This window comes from Rutidosis leptorrhynchoides, chromosome 7 (genome assembly GCF_046630445.1).
Source record: "Rutidosis leptorrhynchoides isolate AG116_Rl617_1_P2 chromosome 7, CSIRO_AGI_Rlap_v1, whole genome shotgun sequence".
NCBI lineage: Eukaryota > Viridiplantae > Streptophyta > Magnoliopsida > Asterales > Asteraceae > Rutidosis > Rutidosis leptorrhynchoides.
Window position 1 is genome coordinate 142,289,161 of NC_092339.1, and position 23,477 is coordinate 142,312,637.

General features: G+C 36.3%; 1 protein-coding gene and 1 non-coding gene across 2 annotated transcripts; one reads left to right on the top strand and one right to left on the bottom strand.

Annotated features, from left to right (window-relative positions):
* Nucleotides 1–13,088: 13,088 nt before the first annotated feature.
* Nucleotides 13,089–13,195, top strand: LOC139860637 (small nucleolar RNA R71). The gene has a single exon (XR_011763265.1). It is a non-coding gene; the product is annotated as a small nucleolar RNA R71 (small nucleolar RNA).
* Nucleotides 13,196–20,432: 7,237 nt separating this feature from the next.
* On the bottom strand, nt 20,433–21,370 carry LOC139859654 (uncharacterized). The gene is made up of 2 exons (XM_071848433.1): nt 21,133–21,370; nt 20,433–20,812 (listed from the first exon to the last, which is right to left on the bottom strand). The coding sequence occupies exons 1-2, from the start codon at nt 21,368–21,370 to the stop codon at nt 20,433–20,435; spliced, it is 618 nt and encodes a 205-aa protein (XP_071704534.1).
* Between the last annotated feature and the right edge of the window lie 2,107 nt (nt 21,371–23,477).

The window sequence follows — 23,477 nt, forward strand, 5'->3', positions numbered from 1 at the left end:
TTCCCCTATACATATATATGCAATCAAGTATACCACGTAGGATAGTTTTTAATGAACCTCTCAAACTCAATGCAAAAAACTAATATTGTTACATCCCTACCTTAAGCTAAACAATAGTTACATTTTTAAGCTAAAACGATATCCATTTCCATATAACTAATACATTTAAAATAATAATAATACTTGCAAACTCTATCCTCCATTCTCTTCACATTGTTGTATTCCTCTAAGCCCTATAACAAATGTTTCAAAAAAGTCCATATGGTGTCCTTTAACAAATCATTCGACCTAATGTTCTCAACCATTACAGCCCGATTATCCATAGTAAATAAGACATTGGAAAAAATATAATACATACCACATCCAATGTTGCTTAATAGTAACTGATGTTATGCGAGGTGTATACGAAATAGTTATATTTTTATTACGAAATACTATTAAATACGCTACAATTTTACACAGGTTATTTATTTATTTATTGAATGGATATACCTAAACCTTGCTACAACACTATAGGCAGTGTACCTAATCGTAAAGTAGTGTAGTTTTTAGTAAGTTCGGTTCGTTCCGTAGGGAGCTAGCCAAGTTTAACGCTATATTTTTAAACTATATTTATATATATATTTGTGTATATATATATATATATATATATATATATATATATATATAAGTAGTATTATTATTATTATTATAAAAAGGGGGTTTTTACCGTTTAGTGACTGGTTTGTCGATTTTATGTCTTAAGTCATAATTAAAACCTAATGTAAAATATTAAATATAAATATAACTTAATTTAAAGTGTAAAGTAAATGACGATAATAAAATTATGATGATTAAAAGTGCGATAAATAAAATGACGATAAATAAAATTGCGATTATTAAAAGTACGATGAGATATAAAATAAAGGAATTATGCTTATTTAAACTTCCGTAATCATGATGTTAGACGTGTTGATTTTAATTTATTACCATGGGTTAATTGTCCTTTGTCCTGGATTATTCAATATGTCCATACGGTTTTTGTCCATAACAGTCCATCAGTCATAAATATAAAGTACGAGTGTCCTCGTCAAATTATCCTTATACCCGAAGTCAAATATTCCAACTAATTGGGGACTTAAACTGTAATAAGGTTTTAATACAATGTTAATGATTACACCAGGATATCGACTATGTGCAATCCAAGGTTTTAATACTTTATTAACAATTACACCAAGTGTCCTTGTATGTAATCTACCCCTGTTTTAATGAGTCCATTGACTATTAATCCATTCCCGTGTCCGGTAAAATGAACATTTATTGGTATTTATAAATATCTCGCCCATCGTGTCCGAACGAGTGTATTTGGTTATTTATAGATACGTCAAATTGTAAATCTCTATATTAAATTAACGAACTATCATTCAGTTAAACAAATATAAAGCCCATTAATAGCCCATAGTCCAATTTCCACAAGTGTCGGTCTTTTGTCCAAACCCCAATTATGGTAGAAAGTCCAATTACCCCGTCTTAATATTTAGTCCAACATCATGATTACTTCGGCTTAAATAAGCATAATAATAACTTAGCTACGAGACATTAATTTAAAAAGGTTGAACATAACTTACAATGAGTATTAATTACGTAGCGTTACACGGACAAAATTTCGACTTACAAACTTAAAACATTCGCCACTATAACCTTATTATTATTAACTTAAAATTAAAATTAAAATTAAAATATAAATATAAATATATATTGAGAGTATGATGATAGATGGATATATATTGTCTATATAAACTCGTCCGAAATTTGCAATTTATAGAACCTGACCAGCTACAGTACTCCATGCGATCGCATGGAGTTTCTTCTTCATGGCCATGCGATCGCATGGCCGCCTAGGACAGCTCATTTCACTTTGTTTTATTGTTTGCCGACGGTTTATAAATAATATAATATAATATATATAATTTTATATAATTATATATATATTATATTCATGTGCATAGTTGACTTGTAATTTCTGGTCCGTTGCGTCGCGCATTGATAGTTGGTTCATGTCTCGGTTTTGGATTTTCGAACGTCCTTGCGTACTATTTAATATCTTGTACTTTGCGTTTTGCGGCTCGTACTCTTGTAATTTCTAGACGTTTCTCATCAATAAATTGAACCTCTTAGATTGTACTTTGTACTTTTTAGCATTTTGGTCATTTGCGTCTTCAATTCGTCGAATCTGTCTTTTGTCTTCACCTTTTATTATTTAAACGAATATCACTTGTAAATAGAACAATTGTAACTAAAAGCTTATCTTTCTTGAGGGATAATGCTATGAAATATATGTTCGTTTTTAGCATTATCAAATATTCCCACACTTGAGCGTTGCTTGTCCTCAAGCAATATAGAACTTTGAATAAAAATATACTTGAATCACTTCTTTATTCTTCACACTTTGTACATCAGTGATTTCTATACGGCGGTATGAACAATGATAGTAACGTTGTGGTTTACAGTCTCACATGACTATGAAAATTTAGATCCTTTAAGGAAATTAGATCTTTATGAAAACTTTTGATCTTTTGAAAATTCAATCTAGCTTTTACCCTAGATAAGTTTTCCGGAATAACCCTTCACCGGTGTTTGCAAAATGTTTTTGTGGGTTTTGTGGGTTTTGTGGGTTTCAGATTTGAAAATTTTAGTTCAAAACTTGCGGTTTTGTGTCACCCACTTGCTAACCTTGTATTAGGAAAGCAACACATCCAGTTTACTTTCTTCGTATATTACCTTTCGGTAAACTACCGTCCGGTTGTAAAGGAAAGCGTTGAACAAGCAACTGTTAAGGCAATGTCCCGTGACATGCTTTTGATTATGGTGTATATCATGTCGGATGCAATTACTATCCTTTGTAGGAGCAATAGTAAAGATCACCCTATAGTTTTTCGGTCTTGCACAAGTTCCTGTCTTCGACTATGCAACCACCATTCTTACGGTTGACACCCGATTTGGTTCAGGTGACCTAATGAATTCTGGTAAATTCTTAGGATTTTACGTTTAATGGTAATGAACACATTGAAAATAGGGTTTTCAGAAAATAAATCGGTTTGTAATTTGATCAAAATATTTTCTCGTTCAAGCTCGAGTTTAGATATCATCGATTTCCATGAGTTTGTAATTCTCAATCTTTAAGGTCAATCCCAAGGATTGAGTAATATCAGGCTTAAAAGCTGATTTTTGTTCTTTAAGGAGATTATCCTTTCTGGGGATCTGATTCATTAGTCTTATAAGCTAATTTGCACGGTACCCCCCATTGTACGAGATAGATCCTCTCATGGTTAGGATAAGTCTGACCACTTGGCGACCCTGTTTGATGCTGAGGTCCGTGGATTTCCAGCTGATTTTCGAGAAAACTTTTCAAGGTTTTTCGTAGACTCTACAACTGGTCTGGACGACAACTTCCAGACCTAAATCAAGAAGCGCGTGTCTTTTTTCTCGGAAGACTTTACTTCCTTATAAATTCTATTTATATTACAATAAACTGGGTAAAACTGATTAATATCGTCCAAAACAAAAGTATCTTCAATTATTTGTACTAAAATATGTGATATATGTTCTAAATAACTTGGTAAATTTTTCCCACACATGGCTTTTATTTTCCTTTCTTTGCCTTTTTATTCTCATCTATTCCATTTTAAATGAATTCAAGCATTTTGGGTTGTTTCTCAATTTATATCCTTTCCGAGGTAACAATAATTTCGGTGTTAACACCTAGTTTTACGTTCATAAATATGTATAAACACGATTTTGAATTCATTTTATTTTGAAAATTTTTTAAAATTTTTTACTAGAATTGGGTAGTCAGTATATAAGACTAGGGCTGTTTTTTATTATCAGAGAGCACTAGATTCTAATACAACTACTGCATTACTATTATTTTTAATGGTAACCAAGTGTTTAAATTAAAATTTTAAAAATCCGAAAGAATTTAACCCCTTCTCACACTTAAGATCTTGCAATGCCCTCATTTGCAAGAAATCAGTAACAATTTAAATTATTGAGGGTGATTAGTGTAAAAAGATGATTAAGATTTTACCAAAGTCTCCAAACATATAGTTGTATGCTTTGAATGATAAATGGTGCACTTCATTTGTTCATTCCGTCTGTTGTTACATCACACTTGTTTTTCCATTTTGTCGTCAAAATTAGTAGCTTTTGCTGAACTTAATGTCAGTCTTTGAAAATGCGATGTTGTGTACATAAGATAAAATACATACAATACAAATATAAACATGCATGGTATTTTGAAATGGGACTTGATATCCCACTTTCAAATTATAAAAATGAAATATAAGTACAAAATAATAAACATATTAAACATTACATAAAAGTATCACAATGTTAAATGTTTAAACATAAGTAAATAAAAATAATAAAAGTAAAACTCACCAACGGAACTATATCAATCTGGATAGGGGTTCCAGTTCATGTCATCGCTCGGGTTCCATGGTTGGTGATAGGTGTCCTGATAGGCTTGGTTAGGGTCGTACAAGGTAAAGGGTGGTCGCATATCGGGCTGATGTGGCGAATAGTAAGCAGGTCGAGTCGGGACGTAGTTATGCGGTACCTGATATGATAGCTCACTCATGATCTGATGCTGATGATAGTGCCATCTATCATGCTGGCGTTGCCTGGATTGCTCGTACACATTCTCGGCATGCCACTGCTCATACTGACGATGCCTAGCCTCGTTAGTCATTTCTACCTCCTCTATATGCTGAAAAACGTCAGTAGCACTATCCTTAATGACATCCTTAATGTCATCCGAACCCCTTTCCACCTGTGTATGGTTGCCTTGATATTGTATTGCTTGATTACGTCTCCTAGTCAATACCTTTGCACCTTGATAGACTTGCAAACCTAAAGTCTCGTCCTGTTCCCTAACCACCATCATTGGACACCCTTGTTCCCTATCTACACCTAAATACTCTCCAATGAGAGTAACAAAAATACCTCCTCCTATTATTCCCCCGTCCTGTATACCTTCCACCATTTTGGACAGATAAAAACCAACACAGTAGGGGACATTAACAAAGCCTCTAGTGTCTCGAATGCACTTATGGTAAAATAAATCGTGTAGGGTCATTTTCTCTTTGTTGTTACCTCTTTGTGTAATCGAGTTTGCTAAAAATCTATGTATTATACGAAGTTCGGCTTTATTAATATCTTAATAGGAGTGTCTTCCTCCCCGCGTAAACACATTAAAATTTGACATACGCCTCCAGATGGCGTTAGCGTCAAAATTTCTATCTACCCTCTCACCATGATAAATCAAATTTGTACAATCAGGTGATAGTAATTCAGCGGGAGTGTAAATCTGTAAAGCCCTGGCCAAGTGCAGCATGGACTTCCTGTACATCCTACGGCCAAGTAAATATCTAAGAAAACTCTTATCGTCTAACCTATCTACATATTTATTAAAAGCTATAGTACTCATTAGCTCAACACACCACTCTTTATATACAGGCCTACGAGTGGTAAATAAACGTTCCCAATCAGAAAAAGAAGAGCTGCCATACCTTTGGATTAGATGCTGCCTAACTGGGTTAGCTAGGTGGACCCTTTCCAAATGCTCCCAATCTATTACCCTTGGTACTTCTACATTTTTGGTCCAAAAGCTTAAATTTGTTACTTTGGTACGTCGGGTAATCTCTCCAACTTCTATCAAATCTTAAATTGGGATGCAACTGTTCTTCATGAATTGTTGGGTGTTCTATTATATGGTGAACGGGAAATACTACGTAGGCAATAAAAAATTGTGATTCTGGTTCATAGTATGGCACGTGTTGATCATAATGTTGTTGTTGTTCAGGTTGTTGTTCCGGTTCATGATATTGCATCTCTGGCTGTGGTTCTGGATCAGGTTGCCTACACGATGACGCACCTTCCGTATCTGTATTTCTCTGCAAAACACATTAAACACAAAATTTGTGCATCCAAATATGCATTAGTGTTAGCAAAATAACAAATTAAAACAATTACAATAACATGTTTAATCCATATTAAACTTATACTCATTTTCATATTTTTATCGATTCTACACATTTTCAAATAATTATATATGAAAATGTTTACAAAGTTCATAAGCTTTTATCTCAAATAACATGTCAAAATAATCATTACTAGTAATTAAACAAGTTTCAAATGGCATTTATATCAAATTAATCAAGTTCATGAATTTTAGACTTAAAAAGTCCACTTTAATTCTCAAAAATCATGTTTAGGATCAAAGTTTGGATCAATTAACAACCTAAACATGTTACACTACTTAATTTAGCTCTAATTCATAATAAAAATCGGCCATAACCTGTTTATATCAAAAAGCCCCAAATTGCTCAAGAACACAAACCCTAGATTTCTAAAAATTTTGAAGTTTTTGGCTTCAAATCATGTTAAATAGCATCAATCTAGGTTATACATGCATAATATACTAACAATTTAACTCTAATTACACTAGAAATTAACAAAATCAAATTATTGCAATTAATTAAAATTATCACAAAAAGTAGGAAATTTATGAGTTTAGGGGTGAAATTTTTACCTTCCTGCTTCCCCATCTGAGAAAAGACATGATTGTAGCGGATTATTGTGACGAATTTCGTGAAATTTGATTGAAAAATGGTGATTTTTGGTGATTATGTGTGTATGTGTTCGTGTAATGTGTGTGTATTGTGATGGGAACAGAGGCAGTCGCTGGGTTTTATCATTCTGCCCAGATATCTAGCCTCATGCGATCGCATGGTGGTGTAGGCTAAATCCCATGCGATCGCATGGGGTCCCTCCCTGCTTTTTTTTTAATTTAAAAACCTTTAACTTATAAAATAAATAATTAAAATAATTTTAAAATTTTGTTTCTTTTAAGAATGAGGGCGTTTCGGTACGTTGACCTAGTTCGTCCCTCGACAAAATTTTAAAAACTTGTCATTTCAAAGCGCTGTTTTAAAAGCAAAGATTTTTGGGTTTTTAAAATATTTATGGCATACTTTATATCAATAAGATTAAAAATAATGATAATAAAATTTTTCGTCCCGCCCTCGGGTAAAGCAATTTTGGTTCCATAACCTAGTCTTTAACTTACGACGAATTTTAGATATCAAATTTTTAACTTAATGAAATAAAGTACATTTTTGTTTTTTTAAAAAAATTCACACCAAACTTAAATTTAAAATGCATAAAATTAAAAATTCATATAAATATCATTAATATTTAAATATATTAGTTTTACAAACTTATATTAAAAATATTAGTTTTTAAAAATATTTAAAACTTAAATATATCGATTTTAAAAATTTACAATATTAATTTTAAAAATATGGTAAAAATAAAATTAAATATCTTTTTGGTCTTTTACCCCACTTTAATCAATCAAATATTATCAAAAATATACGCCCCTCTTTTGGATAAAGTAATTTCGGCTATTTTACCTAGTTTTACTCTTGACGGATTTTTGAAATATTTTGGGTTGATTGATTAAAGATATTTATACCTTATGAATAAACGGTAAATTTCGCAGTGATGAATTAAATTTTTGTATGATATCAATAATTTCGGTTTCGCGTACCTAATTTTATTGAATATCAATTTAATACTTTATAGCGAACGATTCAGCGTTTATTATCAAAAGGTTAAAAGAAATAAATAAAAACAAATAACAACTGTACATACTTACCTGTGAGGTAGAATTCTCAGTGACCTGCTTTAGCCGACTCATAGGAGAGTCGTGTGATTTTGTTTTTCATAGCTACAAAAGCGTAACCTCGATTCTTTAATAACTTTTCTTCTAAACATATGAACGGTCCTTCTCTGCATAAAGTAACGAACTCGGTATTGGAATGTGTTTGTTTGTTCGAACATTTCCCTTCGTGTGACCATTTTCCGCATTTATGACATCTTTCAAGGTGTCGTGCTCTTCTTTTTATTGCGGATTTTTATTTTCCTTTACCAAAATGTATCTTATTATGATTGTTCCTGAGTTCTCTCCTTACTTCGTCCATTTTGCTTCTTATGAAGGATACCACTTCACTCGGGAAGATGTTATTATTACGTTTAGTAATCATAGTGTGTAGTAGTAGACCATGGTTCAGATCAAAGGAATTCTTTATCTCGTAAAACCTAAAAGAAATAAAAATTCAGAATGGAGGGAGAAGACTAGTTCTTTAGGGTCTGCTAAGGAAAGACCATTCGGATTCCATTTTCGAGAACTACACGAAAACAGAAAATCTAACTCTAACAGAAATACATATTACCCTTAAAATATTTTAATCTTCCCACACTTAGTTAGCTGTGGTGTCGAAATTGTGATTAACTTCATCTTCAACTTCCATTGGATTATCTATGTAATGTTTAACTCTGTGACTATTAACCTTAAATTCAACCTCATTTGAATTTATTAACTCTATTGTTCCGTATGGGAAAACTCTTTTGACTATGAATGGTCCAGACCATCTTGATTTCAATTTTCCAGGAAATAGCTTGAATCGTGAATTGAAAAGAAGAACTCTGTCTCTTTCTTTAAATTCTTTTGAACTTCTGATTCTTTTATCATGTCATTTCTTCGTTCTTTCCTTATAGATTAACGAATTTTCGTATGCTTCATGTCTCAATTCTTCTAATTCGTTTAGTTGACTTGACCATAGACGTTCGGCTTCATGCAAATCAAGATTACATGTCTTCAAAGCCCAAAATGCTTTGTGCTCAATTTCTACTAGAAGGTGACATGCTTTTTCGTAAATGAGTTTAAAAGGTGTGGTTCCAATTGGAGTTTTGTAGGCTGTTCTAAAAGCCCAGAGTGCATCCTCCAATTTCATGGACCATTCCTCCGGATTTGATCCTACGGTTTTCTCTAGAATACGTTTTAATGCTCGGTTGGTATTTTCAACTTGTCCACTTGTTTGTGGATAATAAGCGGTTGAGATTTTATGAGTTACTCCATATCTTTTGAGAACTTTCTCAAGTTAATTATTACAAAAATGAGTACCCCGATCACTTATTAAAGCTTTCGGTGTTCCGAACCTAGCAAAAAGACGTTTTAAGAAGTTGACTACAACTCGTGCATCGTTAGTTGGGAGAGCTTGTGCTTCCGCCCATTTAGATACATAATCAATGGCAATAAGAATGTAGAGATTATTATGAGATTTTGGAAATGGACCCATAAAGTCAATACCCCAAACGTCAAATACTTCACATACTTGAATGACATTTTGTGGCATTTCATCACGTTGACTTATTTTTCCGGCCCTTTGACAAGCATCACAGGATTTACAAAGAAGTTGCGCGTCTTTGAAAATTGTAGGCCAATAGAATCCAGCGTCATAGACTTTCCTTGCGGTAAGTTGAGACCCATAATGCCCTCTTGTTGGTCCTATGTGACAATGGTTTAAGATTTGAATAGCTTCATCCCCGAATACACATCGGCGGATTATTCCATCAGGACAACTTTTAAACAAATGTGGATCTTCCCAAAAATAGTGTTTTATATCACTAAAGAATTTCTTTCGTTTTTGGTATGACAGCCCTTTTTCAAAAAATCCACATACTAAGTAGTTTGTGTAGTCTACAAACCATGGAATTTCATTATAATCGATCTTCAATAGATATTCATCAGGAAAGTTATCTTGTATGGCCGATTCATTTAGAACTTCTAATTCGGGATTTTCAAGACGAGAAAGATGATCAGCGGCGAGATTTTCTGCTCCCTTTTTGTCTCTGAATTCAATATCGAACTCTTGTAAGAGTAAGATCCAACGGATTAATCGTGGTTTGGCATCTTGTTTTGAAAATAGGTATCTAAGAGCAGAATGGTCGGTATAGACCACCGTTTTAGCTAGAACGAGATATGAACGAAATTTGTCAAAAGCAAAGACAATAGCAAGGAGTTCTTTTTCAGTAGTTATGTAATTCGTTTGTGCTCCTTGTAATGTCTTACTAGTGTAATAAATAGGTTGAAATCGTTTTTCAATCCTTTGTCCTAAAACGGCTCCCATTGCAAAATCACTTGCATCACACATGAGTTCAAATGGTAGATTCCAATTTGGAGTTATCATGATCGGCGCATTAGTGAGTTTTTCTTTAAGAATATTAAAAGATTTGATGCATTCATACGAAAAGATGAATGGAGCATCTTTTTCTAGGAGTTTATTCATAGGAGTGGCAATTTTAGAAAAATCTTTTATGAAACGTTGGTAAAAACCGGCATGCCCTAGAAAACTCCTAACTCCTCTAACATTGGTGGGATGTGGAAGTTTAACAATTACATCTACTTTAGCTCTATCCACTTCAATTCCTTCCTTTGAAATTTTATGACCAAGAACGATGCCTTCTTTAACCATGAAATGGCATTTCTCCCAATTAAGAACTAGATTTGATGGCTCGCATCTAATAAGCATTCGTTCAAGATTAACTAGACATGATTCAAAAGTATCACCGAAGACTGAAAAGTCATCCATGAAAACTTCCATGCATTCTTCTATCATGTCATGAAAAATTGCCATCATGCACCTTTGAAAGGTTGCAGGGGCGTTGCAAAGTCCAAATGGCATGCTTTTATAAGCAAAAGTACCATAAGGGCACGTGAACGTGGTTTTCTCTTGGTCCTCGGGTGCTATTGGAATTTGAAAATATCCGGAAAAACCGTCAAGAAAACAATAGTAACTGTTCTCGGCTAACCTTTCCAACATTTGATCAATGAAAGGTAAGGGAAAGTGATCTTTTCTGGTGGCGTCATTTAATTTTCTATATTCAATACAAATACGCCAACCTGTTACAGTCCTAATAGGAATAAGCTCATCTTTTTCATTTTTGATGACAGTCATGCCACCCTTCTTAGGTACACATTGAACTGGGCTTACCTATGGACTATCAGAAATTGGATAAATTAAACATGCATCAAGCAGTTTAATAATTTCTTTCTTAACAACATCTTGCATATTTGGATTTAGTCTTCATTGGAGTTGCACATACGTTTTATGACCTTCTTCCATAAGGATTTTATGTGTGCAATACGAAGGACTTATGCCTTTAATGTCATGAATCTTCCATGCAATAGCTGGTTTATGAGCTTTTAGCACAAAAATGAGTCGAGATTTTTCATTTTCCGTAAGAGAAGATGATATTATTACAGGTTATTCAGATTCACCATGTAAATAAGCATATTCCAAATGGTTTGGAAGTGGCTTTAACTCTAATATCGGTGGTTCTTCTATCGACGATTTGTATCGATATTTGTCTTCCTCTTTTAACATTTGAAGTTCTTCTATTGTTGGTTCGTATTCATTAGCCATGAGTGCGGCTAACATTTCAGCTTCATCAATTGGTTCAGTTCCTTCTCCTAAAGAACATTCTCCTGTTCCTTGTAATTCTGGAAATTCTTCTAACAATTCTGCATGTGAATCTACAGTTTGAATATAATAACATGTATCATCTGCAGATTGCGGTTGTTGCATGGCTCTATCAACAGAAAAGGTAACACTCTCATCCTCTATACTTAGGGTCAGTTTCTTACCGAACCTATTGCTTTAGCCGTGTTTAAGAATGGTCTTCCTAATATGAGAGGAACTCGAGAATCTTCTTCCATGTCCAGAATAACAAAATCTACTGGAAATACTAAAGTACCAACTTTAACTTGCATGTTCTCTATTATCCCTCTAGGATATTTTACTGATCGATCGGCTAGTTGTATACTTATTCGTGTTGATTTTAATTCTCCAAGGTCTAGTTTAGCGTATAATGAATATGACATTAAATTTATACTAGCACCTAAGTCTACCAATGCTTCTATTGAACTAAGACTACCCAGAAAATATGGAATTGTGAAACTTCCTGGATCTGATAATTTTTCTGGTATCTTATTCAACAGCACTACAGAACAATTAGCATTCATAGTAACAGCCGAGAGTTCTTCCATTTTCTTTCTATTTGTGATTAGATCTTTCAAGAATTTAGCATATCTTGGCATTCCTGATATCACATCAATGAAAGGAAGATTGACATTTATTTATTTAAACATATCCATAAATTTGGATTGCTCGGCTTCAAGTCTTTCTTTTCTCATTTTACTTGGGTAAGAAAGTGGTGGTTGGTATGGTTTAACATAAGGTTTAGCCTTAACTATGTTATCTTCATTAACCTTTTCAACTACCGGTTCTGTTTCTTTCTCTTGCTCAGGCTGTGGTGCCTGTGGAGTGGGAATAGAGTCATCAGAATTTACAGGAATTTCAGGTGGTTTAAGTGTAATACCACTTCTTGTGGTAATGGCTTTAGCTGTTTCATTCCGAGGGTTAGCATTTGTATCACTAGGTAGACTCCCCGGTTTTCTTTCACCTATTAACCTTGCTAGGTTGCTTACTTCTTGTTCCAGATTTTGAAAAGAAGCTTGTTGATTTCTAAATGCTTGAGCATTTTGTTCATTCGTTTGTTTCTGAGATGTGAAAAACTACGTTTGAGATTCAACTAGCTTCGACATCATATCTTCTAAATTTGGCTTTTTATCATCGGTTTGTGGTGGTTTATTTGGAAAAATAGGTCTTTGTTGATTGTAAGTATTATTGGATACTTGCTGATTGCTAGGACCTTGCTGATTGTTGTATGGAACATTTCGGTTATAATTCTGATTTTGATTGTACATTGGTCTTGGCGGTTGATAATTACTTTGATAATTATTTCCAAGCCTTTGGTTCATGTATGAAACATTCTCTCTTTGTTCCATTGTTTGTTCAATACTGAGACAATCTTTTGTCAAATGTGGTCCTCCACACTACTCACAACTAATTCGTATTTCGTGAATATCCTTAGTCATCTTTTCCATTCGTCTTTTGAAAGCATCTAACTTTGCGAAAATGGAATCAAAGTCATGGCTAGAATTGGCTCTAGCTGCTTTAGATGATCTAACGATGTCTTTTTCTTGATGCCACTCATGTGAGTGGGAAGCAGTGTTATCAATAATTTTGTAAGATTCAGTTACGGTTTTCTTCATAATGGAACCACCAGCTGCTATGTCGATGTCTTTTCGTGTAGTAATGTCGCATCCTTGGTAGAATATTTGTACTATTTGATAAGTGTCTAAACCATGTTGAGGACATCCTCTCAATAACTTTCCAAATCTTGTCCACGCTTCATATAGAGTTTCATTTGGCTTTTGTGTGAACGTAACAATTTCTCCTTGAAGTCTCACGGCTTTACATGCCGGAAAGAATTGTTTAAGAAATTTTTCAACTAAGACATCCCATGTATCAATCGCCCCTTCAGGTAACGATTCTAACCAATATTTGGCTTCTCCCTTTAAAGTCCAGGGAAATAACATGAGATAGATCTGTTCATCCTCAACTTCTCTGATTTTGAATAGAGTATAAATCCTATTAAAGCTTCGAAGATGTTCGTTTGGATCTTCCTTTGGCGCACCACTAAATTGGCATTGATTAGTTACCATGTGTAGGATTTGTCCTTTGATTTCATAATCTGGTGCGTTAATGTCTGGTTGAGTAATTGCGTGACCTTGGCCAGTGCGTTTAGCCCTCATTCGGTCTTTCATACTTAGAGGTTCCAGATTTTCCATGATTGAATTTGTTGAATCTGAATCACTAGAGGATTCTGACTTAATGGTTTCTTCCTCAACAATCTCTGGATGAGTGATTTGTGGTTCAGGAGGAATGATTAGTGGTTCAAGATCTCTGAATTGTCCCTGAATATCCTCCGGGTTCTCAATTGTGAGGTCGGGTTCAAAAAATGAATTATCGGAAATTTGAATTGGAGTACTTGGTTGGCTAGATGACGATTCTAAAGAAAAATCAACGGCGACAATGTTGGCTAGATGTCTTGATCGAGTTACAGGTGGTGAACGTATGAAAGGTGGTGAACATTTTGCTCGGTGCATTCACTGAATATCCTATTAGTTATAAAGATAAAAATTATATAAGTTATCAAATTAATAGACTTTTCTGATTTGGCCCACGTTTCGAATAGCCAATAGATGCAGCAGGTAGCCAGGACCCTTTAAATCGGAAGCCCACAACTCGCCACTAACAAATCCAACTATTACTACGAATCAGAAAATTTTGGATGTCTATCAATTTAACCACTTAAAATAATTTTTCGTCGAAGTTTAAAGAAAATAAAGAAAATTCTATGTCCTAAAAACTAGAGCGTCGAAATGAAAAAGAAAAATTGCGTCGAAAAACAAAAGTCGAAAAACAAACGTCGAAAAATAATAAAATGCAGCGTCGAAACTTAAAAGTCTAAAAACTAAATATTAAAAGTTGCGTCTAAAGGAAATAAAACTTAAAGGAATTCTATATCAAAAACAGCAAACTACTAAACTTAAAACTATATATTACGAATGAAAAAAATACAAATATTATGAATAAACGATTAAAACGATACAAAATTTAAAAATAAAACTTAAGTTATAAAAATAAAATTTTTATAAAAATATTATTTTTATATTAATATTTTATAAAAGTATTAATTTATAAAGTAGTAAAACTAGTTAAAACTTAAAATACAAAATTAATTTAAAACTAAAACTAATTATTATTTAATTGAACTCTAATAATAATAATTATTATATAATCTAACCCTAAACCGTCAGTCAAAGGTTCAGACCCTGTCAAATCACCTCATGCGACTGCATGAGGTTCCTTTATTCTGGCCATGCGACCGCATGGTCTGTTGATCCAGTTCAGGTCTTGGGCTGATACAGTTGTTTGGCCCGATTACTTTTTAATTTACTTTTTTTATGATTTTTAATTTATAAAAATAATATATAAGTAATATTTATAATTATATTTTAAAAAAATACTTTTATACTTTTTATAAAATATATTTTCTTTTTACTTAAACACTTAAATAATTATATATACTATATTTTTTTATGTTTTTAATATTTAAAACGTATTTTTTTTACAAAAATAGATTAAAAATCTTTTTTTTATAGCGTTTCGCTTCGGCGTTAAGTTAGTCCCCCGGCAGCGGCACCAAAAATACTTGATGTTATGCGAGGTGTATACGAAATAGTTATATTTTTATTACAAAATACTATTAAATACGCTACAATTTTACACAAGTTATTTATTTATTTATTGAATGGATATACCTAAACCTTGCTACAACACTATAGGCAGTGTACCTAATCGTAAAGTAGTGTAGTTTTTAGTAAGTCTGGTTCGTTTCGCAGGGAGCTAGCCAAGTTTAACGCTATATTTTTAAACTATATTTGTATATATATATATATATATATATATATATATATATATATATATATAAGTAGTATTATTATTATTATAAAAAGGGGGTTTTTATCGTTTAGTGACCGATTTGTCGATTTTATGTCTTAAGTCATAATTAAAACCTAATGTAAAATATTAAAAATAAATATAACCGAATTTAAAGCGTAAAGTAAATGACGATAATAAAATTGCGATAATTAAAAGTGCGATAAATAAAATGACGATAAATAAAATTCCGATAGTTAAAAGTACGATGAGATATAAAATAAAGGAATTATGCTTATTTAAACTTCCGTAATCATGATGTTTGATGTGTTGATTTTAATTTATTACCATGGGTTAATTGTCCTTTGTCCTGAATTATTCAATATGTCCATACGGTTTTTGTCCATAACAGTCCATCAGTCATAAATATAAAGTACGAGTGTCCTCGTCAAATTATCCTTATATCGAAGTCAAATATTCCAACTAATTGGGGACTTAAACTGTAATAAGGTTTTAATACATTGTTAATGATTACACTAGGTTATCGACTGTGTGCAATCCAAGGTTTTAATACTTTATTAACAATTACACCAAGTGTCCTTGTATGTAATCTACCCCTGTTTTAATGAGTCCATTGACTATTAATCCATTCCCGTGTCCGGTAAAATGAACATTTATTGGTATTTATAAATATCCCGCCCATCGTGTTCGATCATGTGTATATGGTTATTTATAGATACGTCAAATTGTAAATCTCTATATTAAATTAACGAACTATCATTCAGTTAAACAAATATAAAGCCCATTAATAGCCCATAGTCCAATTTCCACAAGTGTCGGTCTTTTGTCCAAACCCCAATTATGGTAGAAAGTCCAATTACCCCGTCTTAATATTTAGTCTAACATCATGATTACTTCGGCTTAAATAAGCATAATAATAACTTAGCTACGAGACATTAATTTAAAAAGGTTGAACATAACTTACAATGAGTATTAATTACGTAGCGTTACACGGACAAAATTTCGACTTACAAACTTAAAACATTCGCCACTATAACCTTATTATTATTAACTTAAAATTAAAATTAAAATTAAAATATAAATACAAATATATATTGAGAGTATGATGATAGATGGATATATATTGTCTATATAAACTCGTCCGAAATTTGCAATTTATAGAACCTGACCAGCTACAGTACTCCATGCGATCGCATGGAGTTTCTTCTTCATGGCCATACGATCGCATGGCCGCCTAGGACAGCTCATTTCACTTTGTTTTCTTATTTGCCGACGGTTTATAAATAATATAATATAATATATATAATTTTATATAATTATATATATATTATATTATATTCATGTGCGTAGTTGACTTGTAATTTTTGGTCCGTTGCGTCGCGCGTTGATAGTTGGTTCATGTCTCGGTTCTGGATTTTCGAACGTCCTTACGTACTATTTAATATCTTGTACTTTGCATTTCGCGGCTCGTACTCTTGTAATTTCTAGACGTTTCTCATCAATAAATTGAACCTCTTGGATTGTACTTTGTACTTTTTAGCGTTTTGGTCATTTGAGTCTTTAATTCGTCGAATCTGTCTTTTGTCTTCACCTTTTATTATTTAAACGAACATCACTTGTAAATAGAACAATTGTAACTAAAATCTTGTCTTTCTTGAGGGATAATGCTATGAAATATATGTTCGTTTTTAGTATTATCAGTAACAACAAAATTATTGTAACTCCTATCGACTATAATCATAGCAACAGTAGCAAATAAGATCAAAATCAAGAATACAGGTGATCAAGCATAGACTAATCGTGTCGGGTTCGGTCCATGCTTGACATCAATGAAGGGGGATTTAAGGGTCAATTGGGTTTAACTCTCTGGTCCAGAGTACCGTGAATAACCCCCTGCGAGATGAGGATCTCAGCAAGGGTGGTTAAACATAGACCCACCATCGACGGGTCGTCCGGTTAGCGATGGCTCGCGCTAGGAATAAGGTTTATGTTCATAGAACGTTACCAGTATATCGAGAGTATCTAGTGATATGATGTGAATCCGGTAGCGCGGGTATAGAATGCGCTATGTGAATAGTGCGGTTAGTCCGTACGTGGGTACTAAAAATAGTATGTGTGTAACTTCCCAAAAAACGGATCTCTTGCCTTGTGATTCGAGTTCGTTATTTATAGACACAGTACCGTTTGCCTATTGGAGCCACGTGTTCCACGTTGCTTTCTTGTCTGTACTACCTGGTCGTCCAGAGGAGGGGACCAGGGAACAGTACTATTACTTTTTGCTAGCCGTCGGTCTTTGTACAGAGATCGTGGTAAGTACAGGACACGTCATCTTTATACAGTGAGCTATCCTCAAATTGGCACTCCCAAGCGCACATTTACTTGCGCCTGCAGTGCCAGAGCGCGAGGGATGTGCACATATGGTGCAAGTGTGGTGCGCAACACGAGCTAATCGGGTATGCGTATCATTAAGTCCCCCAAGTTCAATATTATACGCAAGTATTGCGCATGGTGTCGAACTCAACTATTAATTCCATAGCAGGTGTGACGTGACAACCATCACATCACGTGTTCCGTTGCATTAAATTCTCTCTCTTCATTTTGTGTTCTGACACGTGTACAGTCAAGATCGATTACAGCCGTCATTTTCCCTTCTATAAATAGAACTTTCTTCACTCATTTTTCACTTTTCTTGCTTTTTTCTTTCTAACATGGCTTATTGCGCTGATTCTTCCAATGTTGATTCTATTCCTTCGTCCATCTCGACTGAATATGTAGCGCATATCTCGAAGCGCTACCCTCTTATGAGATCATTGTCACCCGTTGTTCCTAGTCATTTAGATCGGGCTAACCGTTCTCTTAGTGGAAAGGTGGCCGTATATAGCGTAGTTTTTGAGCGGGGGAATATGCGCATTCCCCCCATAAATTTTATTTTGCGCATGCTTTCTCATTTCAACATTGGTGTGGGTCAGTTAGACCCTGATAGTGCTTATCGCCTAGTTGTATTCCAGATGTGGTTCAAGGCACATGATTTTATTCCTACGGTGAACTTGTTCAAGAATATATTTTCTTTTGAACGGTTCGATACCGGCTGGTTCTCTTTTCGTGACAATGTCCACTTTACTGGTGAACCACTAGAGGAAAGTCCACCGGACTGGAAAGAACGCTACTTCTTCGTGGATGATACCTTCATTCCTCTAGAGTTTTTGAATGTGGGTTCCTGGCAATATGGTTTTGACGGGAGCTTAAATACAGCGCCACCTTTAAGTTCAAGGAAAAGGTCAAAGTTGGACAAGTGTGTGGGTCGCGCGCTTCCCTTACGTGCGTATAGCAACAACGTGCTGTATGCCGGGGGATATCCAAGCAATGGACAGATCCCAACTACTATCCCCACTTCAGTCGCCATTTGCAAGGTATGCAGTGCTTTTTACTTTCTTCTCTTTTACTCCTTCCTTAACGTCTTTATCTTTTGTTGACAGCGATTCCCTTCTCCGAGTACCTTGAATTCTCTTCTTCTGTGTCTGTGGTGGTGGATCGTATACCTTTGGGGAAAGGTTTTTTGGCTAAGCGCCCCGTTATCACAGCCTCTGCCTCTGGGTCCTCGCGCAGGAAGAAGGAGAGGGTTTTAGCGCAGTATGCTGATTTGCCCAAGCGATGTCCTCGTGGGAAACTTGTTCTGTCACATAGTGACGCTCCTGCTCCGAAGAAGCGTAAAAGACCAACCGCTTCTTCTTCATCGAAGCGCGCTCGTACTAGTATGCTTCGTGTTTCTTTTGTTACTTACTTTGCTTATGCGTTGACGATACTCATCATCATTATTCCTACTCAGATGACGGGCGTAATGCGGAAGGGAGCGTGAACAAACCTCACCCGTCCCCCATTCAGGTTGATAGTGACTCCTCTGTTGAAAAACAGTGCCCTAACTCGATGGGGTCTGCTAAAGGTAGGAATGTCCAGAGCGCCAGGCCGAGCAGTGGGTCTTCTGGCGAGGAAATGTCCATAACGAGGGACACCATAATGCGCCTTTGCGGCAAGCTTGAAAATCTGCAACAGGCTAATAAAAAGATACAGGCACAACTAGATTGTGCTAACCGCCAGAATAGTGACCATGAGGAAGCTATTCGTGCGCTTAGGGCACAGTGCACTGAATCGGAGCGGCGAGCGAAGTCGGCTGTTCATGAGTTATGAGTGTTAAAGGCAGGTCTTCCTCGTATAGTGGGTCACGCTTTAAATAGCGATGCCCTAAATGATCGCTATGAGAGTGCCTTAAAAGCTATACAGGATATTGAGCGTCTCCACTTTTGGGACATCATGAAGGAGCATATTCAAGTGCCCACCATTCTTCCTAAAGGTATCCTGGATTTCCTTATTCCAGAAGCACAAAAAGCCGCTAGGGAGGCTTGCAGAGCCTTACATTACGCCACATTCCTATTCCCCGGCTCGAGGAGTTGTTACGCAATTCGCGAGTGATGGCGCAAGATTTAGTAGATTCTAAATTGTAGTTTTACTTTGTAATGTCATAATGCGTTATGACGAGTGTAACATTTTGTACCATTTGTATTTTTTGAAAAATAGAAAATATATTATCGTGATGTAGACTTGTGGTACGTCGATTGTTTGTATTATTGCTTTGTTATCGATAATCATCGTTATTTTTTACTCTTGGCGTGTCATCGCTAATCTTTATGTGCGTTGATGTGTACTCAATACACACTTGGATCGTTTGCTCGTAGTCGCGTCAAAGAGTCTTTCAAACGTTAGTTTGGGGTTGTGGTCAAGTGCGACCAACACTTTTTTGTTTATAGTCATGACTTGCAGATCCCTAGGTCTGCTCGGGTGGAACTAGGTCAACCCAATGACCGTCGCTCTCCGGTAAAATAGTATAGTCTGTCGTCAAACAGACTTCTGCCGCGCGAGAGTTAGGGAAAGTCATCCCTTATGTAGGCAGGAACGCACTAGTATCGTACTGTGCGCATGCAGTTCAAGTCATAGAGCTATTCAGTTCCGAGAGGTAAATGAAATCATAACCGAAAATGACTTAATGCTTTAATATAATCGAAAAACGATTTTACAATAACGCAGCACATGGTCGACCTACAAAGGCGCGTTGTTTAGTAATTACATGTAAATCTAGAGAAAGTAAGTGAGTGATCAATTCTCCTATTTTCTATATTACATGTATCATTTTTTAAGCGCGGTAGCATTCCAGGTCCGCTTGATTGGATTTCCCTTAAGCTCTGCCAGTTTGTAAGTTTTAGTGTTACTGATCCCAATGACCTTATAAGGTCCTTCCCAGTTTGGCCCCAACTTCCTAGTGTTTTGGGCCCTACTCGCTTGGTTGTCACGCCACACAAGATCTCCTACCTTGTAAGTTCTTGCCCTTATGCGCTTGTCGTAATATTTTGCAATGCGTTGCTTGTTGGTGGCTTCGCGGATCGCTGCCATTTCCCTGCGCTCCTCTGCATAATTTAGATTAGTGCGCAGCCTTTCGTCATTTTCACCTTCACTGTATGACAGAATTCTTTTCGTTGGAACTGTTATTTCTGCAGGGATTATCACCTCTGAACCGTATACCAAACTGAACGGTGTCTCTCATGTGCTGTTCTTGTGCATTGTTCTGTGTGCCCATAGGACTTTGGGTAACTCATCCACCCATCCGATGCGCTTCATTCCCAACCTTGCTTTGATGGCATGCACAATATCTCTATTAGTAACCTCACATTGGCCATTGGCCTGGGGTGCGCGACGGAGGTGAAACGTTGTTTGATGTTCAAATCCTGACACCAGCTGCGGAAGGGGTTGCCTTCAAATTGTGTACCGTTGTTAGGTATGCCGAACCTGCACACAATGCTTTCTCAGAAAAAATCTCTGATCTGCTTACTGGTGATGCTGCGCAGGGGTTTCGCTTCCACCCATTTGGTAAAGAAGTCAATAGCGACCACTAGGTATTCAGCATTCCCTGCGCCCTTTAGGAAAGGTCCGACTATATCTATAGCCCATTTGCAGAACGGCCACGGTGACGTGATGGGTATCATGGGGTGTTGTGGCACCCTGCTAACGGGTGCGTGCAATTGGAATTCTTGGCAAACTTTTATCCTCTCTGCTGTGTCAGCGTACATTCGGGGCCAATAATACCTTAGCCGTTTAATCCTCTCGGTGACTGTCCTCTACCCAAAATGTAACCCACAAGATCCCTTGTGAATCTCGTCAATAATCGTAGCGGCCTCTTTGGGTCCCACGCGGCGTAGGGATGCGCCTAGATAAGACTTTCGATATAGGATTTCCCCTCGTAGTTCGTAATTTGGCGCTTTTACCCTGATCTTCATTGCTTCCTTCTCTCCTTCGGGTAAAGACCAAGTCCACAGGAATTCTATGATGTCTGTTATCCAAGTCGATTCTTCTTCTTTAACAGACGCAATCGTTGTCTCCGACTCGATGGATTTCTTGAAAACTTACTCCACTAATGTCTTCTTTTTCAGATGGTTGAAGGTGAGAGCTGCCAGCTTACTGAGTACATCCGCCTGCTTGTTCTTCCCGATGCAGACCTGTGAGGATTAGACCTGCACCAGCACCCTCGAAGCTTGCTGCGCCATCAGTGTAGAGTTCCCACAATTCGGGAGAAGGCGCGGGGAGTTGTTCAGGGTTGCAAATTACTGGCATATCAGCGGCAGTTTCGGCCAGATAGTCAGCCATCACCTGTCCCTTGATAGCGCTTCTGGCGCAGTATGCGATTTCATGTTCGCCCAGCTCTATCGCCCACTTGGTCAGTCTTCCCGATATCTCTGGTTTATAAAGCAATTGTCGAATAGGTTGGTCAGTGAGTACCGTAATTGGATACGCCTGGAAGTACCTGCGCAGACGACGAGAAGTGACGACGAGCGCGTATACGAGTTTTTCTATGGGGAGATAGTTTAACTCGCTTCCTGATAATGCTTTGCTGACGAAATATATTGGCATTTGGGCGTCTCCTCGCTCGGCAACTAGGATTGAGCTAACGGCTTCCTTAGACACTGCAAGGTAAAGTATCAGGGTTTCACCCGCGATAGGCGCTGTTAATGTAGGAAGATCTTTGAGGAGCGCCTTCATCTCTTGGAATGCCTTTTCTACCTCGTCAGTCCATTTGAAATCTAACTTTTTAGCGCAGTCTTTCAAGGTATGGAAGAACGGGAGCGATCTTAGGAATCGCGTTAATGCGGCTAATTTCCCATTGAGGCTTTGAACTTGCTTTTTTATTTTAGGAGAGGGCATTTTCTTAATTGCTTCTATTTTCTTTGGGTTCGCTTTGATTCCACGCGGAGTCACGATATGTCCTAAGAAGTTTCCTTCTTCTTCTCCAAAGCTACACTTAGCAGGTTTGAGCTTCATATTGATGCTCCTGAGCGTGTTAAATGTTTCAAGGATATCTACTAACAGTTCCTCCTCGGTGTTGCTTTTAATGTCAAGGTCATTGACATATGCCTTAAGGTTGCATCCAATTTGTTTAGAGAACGCTGTATCGATGGTGCGCTGATAAGTAGCACCAGCGCTTTTCAGTCCAAAGGGTTTTTGGTGTAACGGTATATCCCTTTGTCTGTATGGAACGCGATCTTCTCTTCGTCTTCCTCCACCATTTGTATTTGATGATATCCTTTGTAGGCGTTTAGGAAACACTTAAACCTAAAACCTGCAAGCGACTCAACTTTCCAGTCTATCTCTGGCAACGGATAATTGTCCTTGGGGCAAGCTTTGTTGATATCTTTAAAATCAATACAGAGTCACCACATTCCATTGGACTTGGCTACCAGCACGGGGTTAGCCACCCATGTCAGGGTAGTTCACTTTGCGCAGTATGTTAGCTTTCACCAGCTTATCAACTTCTCTACACAACCATTCACTTCTTTCGGGTGCCATCAGCCGTTTCTTTTGCTTGATAGGGTCAAATTGGTGCTAGCGCGGAGATAATGTTGTGCTATCTCTCGAGGTACTCTGGTCATATCAGCATCGCGCTAACAGAATACATTGGAATTGAAAATGAGTATATTCCTCAGTTTCTCTTTAGTTTCGTGTGAGGCTCCCCTATCTTTACCTTCTGTTCCGGATATTCGGGATTTACTATGACCCACCATTCATTCGCGCCTTTTTCTTTGGGAGTAGCGCTTCCATTGTCAGTAATAGATGCGCATAAGGCATCTAGCGGCGCTGATTCGAGGGTGGCGACTCCTTGCTCTGTGGGGAATCGGACCATCC